General features: G+C 36.0%; 1 protein-coding gene across 4 annotated transcripts in view; it reads left to right on the forward strand.

Moving 5' to 3' along the window:
• LOC106875245 (uncharacterized) overlaps window positions 1–4,783 on the forward strand; it is a 27,868-nt gene that overhangs the window by 10,526 nt on the left and 12,559 nt on the right. For all 4 annotated transcript variants that reach the window (XM_014923312.2, XM_014923313.2, XM_014923311.2 and 1 more), the window contains one exon: window positions 2,207–2,367. In XM_014923312.2, the coding sequence (XP_014778798.1) occupies window positions 2,247–2,367 (121 nt within the window). In that variant the 5' untranslated portion in view covers window positions 2,207–2,246. The remainder of the gene's footprint in view (window positions 1–2,206; window positions 2,368–4,783) is intronic.

The raw sequence follows: 4,783 nt of genomic DNA on the forward strand, positions 1-4,783 counted from the left end.
GCTTGCCGGGTCTTCTCACGCACAGCACATTTCCAAAGGTCTCGGTCAGTAGTCATCGCCTCGGTGAGGCCCAATGTACGAAGGTCTTGCCTCACCACCTCAGCCCAGGTCTTCCTGGGCCTACCTCTTCCACGGGTTCCCTCAACTGTTAGGGTGTGGCACTTTTTCACGCAGCTATCCTCCTCCATTCTCACCACATGTCCATACCAGCGCAATCGTCTCTCTTGCACGCCACAACTGATGCTTCTAATGTTCAGCTTTTCTCTCAAGATATATATATAGTGAGTTCAAACAAGAAAAACGGCAAAAAAAGCAACAAAAAACAACAATGCGAGGACTTGATACAGATATTGTGTTACTGGACGCTGAGGAAAGGAATAGTTATATATATATACTAGCTGACGTACCCGGTAATTCCCAGAAAAGCAGGGCTTATCCCTTGGTTCCATTCTCATAATTGTTTCACTAATCCAGTAACAACAATACAAAGTATGTAGCCCTTAAAATGGTTTTTGTGCATTTATAGAGAATACCAAACTGTCTTACACATGATCTTGTTTTCAGGAATTCCCAATAAGTTATGAATACCCAAATTGTGAAGTCAGTTGTGTAATAACATGAAATTAATTACCCGATAGTAAGAATTCAAATAAAGTAGCCCCGAAAAAGGCTTTAATACGTTTCCAGAGTATATAGAACTTAGGCGAAAATACTAATAAGGTATGTATACTAAAATAATGAAGCATGTTACATAATAACAGGTTAATCAGATATGAGATAATAACAATTCAAAGTAAATAACTCTGAAAAAAGCTTTTGTGCGTTTGCAGAGGATATTACCCTCAGCAGTGCTAGTGTTGGTATATTCATGAATAAGTCACTAACTGAAATAAGTGGATCTGTTGTTTACGAAAATACTATTTACTTGTTTAAGCATTGTACTGGATAAAATGTGAAAATAACTGAAATAGTTCAAATACTAAGAAATAAACATTCTCAATTTGATTTATACTAAATAATTTACGAAGATGAATGGGTTATTTCCCTTGGATGTTTAAAAATAATATATTAGTTATATGTAGTAGATATAAGAATCCCTTCCAGGGGCCCAATTATCAATTTTTTTTTTCAATAATCTAAGTATGTCACTAGTTTTCCAAACATGAGTTCTACTCATGTGTCAAGTTTAATCAAAATCAATAAAATGATGTAGGAGGAGTTAGATAACAACTCCACAAACAAACACACCCGCAGACAGAATTTTCCACATATGTAGTAGATATTGCTTAGGCATTGTGAGACTAATAACCTGGTGTAGAACTCTACATACATATGCTTCAGAATGAAGTGTTAGACAAGTATAGAATGGTACTAAGAAAATGAGACGACAAAGGAAAAAACAATTATGTTATGAACTTCATTTACTTATAGTTGTTTGTATGAGATGCAGTGGACTGAGTACCTGAATAACACTTTATAGCTTCATTGGAGCCTCAAGTATGAAGTACAATTTACTTAGGGAAAAAATTACATTTGAGCATATAAGTATGTATAACAGGCTTCTTTTAGTTTTCATCTACCAAATCCACTCACAAGGCTTTGGTTGGCCCAGGGTTATATTAGAAGGCACTTGCCCAAGGTACCGTTCAGTGAGACTGAACCTAAAATCATGTGATTGGGAAGCAAACTTCTTAACTACACTAACATGCCTGCACACTAAACATTTCACATCCTGCAAAGCATGTTCATCTCATTTCTTGCTGGTCTTCATTCATCCCCTGCATCTCTGCATCTAATACCCATGTTTCACTTGCATAAAATGCTGCATTTCCAACATAAGCATCATGCAATGTATCCTTCACACGGTGAGAAAACTTTGTTGTTACCAGCAGAGATAATAACTGCTTAAACTCCACAATTCTTTTCTTACTCCAAGTATACTTTCAGAGAACTCCCCACTTGTACTATTTTTATCAACTGATACTGGAAGCTATCAAAAACTTCTACACAATTCTCTGAACATTTGAAAGAATTTATTTCATGGGTACTCATACTATTAACTATTCCTGTGTATTTGCTTTATATATGAAATTCTTTGTATTCTCATCTATTTGACCCAGAAGTAATGCAGAGAATATTGCTTACAATAAAAAGATGTTTCTGGTAATTTTTCTTCAAGAACTTATCATATTCCTTCATTTTACAGATGTGGCTACAGTAGTATGTGGAGCTCAAAATGAACCAATATGGAAATTAACTTACCAATCTTTAAGAAACCAAAGATAGAAGACAATGGGGAATCAATTTCCAGCAGTGAAACAACTGTGCCAGACCAGACCAAGAAATATGTGACCCAAGTATTCCTAAGTAAGCTTGTTGTCATTATTGTAGTGTGAAGATGTGTGACTGAGTGGTTAGAGTGTTTGGTTCACAATCATGATGTGGTTCAATTGCTGGTTTAGACAGTGTGCCCTTGAACGAGGCATTTTATTTCACATTGATTGATCCAGTATATTCTCTCCCCATCCAGTTGCAAAATCTTCAGTATCTATTGAACTGAGGGTAGGAGATCCAAGAGCATGCCTGTGTGCTAGCAATTACATGAGCACCTAAAATAGTTAGAAAAAGCATGGTAGTACATTAGCACCAGGACATACCCTCTTGTGAGTAATGACTGGCTGGACCTTCTTCTTCTTTTTCTTGTTGTTGTTGTTGTTGTTGTTGTTGTTGTTGTTGTTAGTAGTAGTAGTAGTAGTAACAGCAGCAGCAGTTGTTGTTGTTGATTAGATGATGAATCAGTAGAAATAGCAGAAAACTGGATTACATATACAATATTTAGTTTCTTCTTTCCCTCTCAATTTCAATTCTAAATCTTTCTGGGCCAGCTTAGCTTCTTTTATGTGTTCAAAGCCACTGAAATAAGTGCCTGTTATATACTGAGGTCTATACAATCGACAACACCTATTGCCAACAGATTTGTGACATTGATATAGTCCTTACAAAAATATAGAAAATTAATTATTGTTGTTGTTGTTGTTGGGGATGCTGAAGATGGTGAAACTGATGAAGTCTAATAGACTGAAACATATTGTCCATGGTTGTCCCCCAACCCTTGACTACTAACAAAGATCAAACATTCTTCATCATCATCATCATCATTTAACGTCCATTGTCTGTGCTGGCATGGATTGGATGGTTTGACCAGAGGTGGCAAGCTGGAGAGCTGCACCAGGTTCCAGTTTGATTAGGCATGATTTTCACAGCTGAATGCCCTTCCTAATGCCAGCCACTTTACAGTATGTGCTGGGTGCTTTTATGCGGCAGCAGCACAAGTGTATTTTATGTGACATCAGTACAGGATGCTTGCAGATCACTCCTCTTCACCAGGAGGAGCGGCCTTAACACTTATGCTGTGGAGTATGGGTATTCTTGAGTACAGCAAGGCACCTAGTATCTCAGTCCTTTGTCCGATATCTTCTTGGATTTCCCTCTTCCACATGTTCCATCTACTTTGATAGAATGGCTCTTCTTTATGGAGCTGTTGGCATCCATCTGCATCACATGACCAAACCAGCACAGTCTTCTCTCTCAATATACTAACACTCTGTCGAACATGTACACATCCGGTGGAGCATACAGCCTTATTCCTTTTTATAAACCTTCTTTAAACATTCCTTCTTAAACATGTAAATTAACTGAGAGAATAATTCATTTTTTTGAAATTATCTCCCCTTTACTTTGAGTGTCACTAACAATGGCTTTCTTCTATTAAGAGGGGATTTTCAATAAATAAATAATTCTTTTTTTTTTACATACATCATTCAGTACATCACCCTTTAATTTATTTATTGAACTTCTTGTCATTGACCCAATGCCACATTTTTATTTTATAATCATTTAAATTAACACTGCCCAAAATTATTCCTAATTCTTTTCTTTTCTTTTTTTCTGTCCATAAAAATCATTGGGAACTGATCAAAGCAGACTTGAGTACACTAAACTATGCTAATAAGGTACAATTATACAAATATATATATATATAGTTGTCCACCTTGCAAACATATATACCTTTCCCTTAACCTTATGCACTTTGGGAGATAAATTCTTCACTTGAAATTATTTCCCCTTTGTATTGAACTCTCTAACAATTACAGCTAGGTATGTTTGTTTTATGTCTCCAATTACGAAAAAAACTTCAATTAAAAGTTATTTTTGCAAGCAACATTTAGTACATCACCCTCCTAAGTTATTCCCCTACCTAAATATTTCAGTTTCCCTTATCAGATACTTTAGTTTCTTGTTTCACAGTTCTGGTTTCAAATCTCACTAGAATCCCCTTTCCTTCTGCTTTAAAACATATAAGACTATTAGCAATAGTAAATAATTAATCAACTTTATCTCACTCTTTCTCTCTTTGAAATTATGAAAGATTACAGAGCTTAACAAAGTAAACCATTATTGTTGTTGTTGCTCTTGAAGGTTTCTGCCTACTATTTGGGTGCTGAACTCCCAATCATGTGCTTGTGAGTTCAATTCCTGATGCATTGTTTCCTTAAGTAAGACACTTCACTTCATACTGGTCCAGTTTACTTGGCAATAACGAATGCCAGTCAAATGCCAGTTCAGTCTTCTCTCCCTCCCACTGTCACATCCCTTGTAATATTTGTTCCAACAATGTGCTATACTATAGCCTCAGGCTGACCAAAGCCTTGTGGGTGGATTTGGTAGACGGAAACTGAAAGAAGTTCATCGTATATATTTATGTATATATATATATATATAT

Source organism: Octopus bimaculoides, chromosome 11 (genome assembly GCF_001194135.2).
Source record: "Octopus bimaculoides isolate UCB-OBI-ISO-001 chromosome 11, ASM119413v2, whole genome shotgun sequence".
Taxonomy (NCBI): Eukaryota; Metazoa; Mollusca; class Cephalopoda; order Octopoda; family Octopodidae; genus Octopus; species Octopus bimaculoides.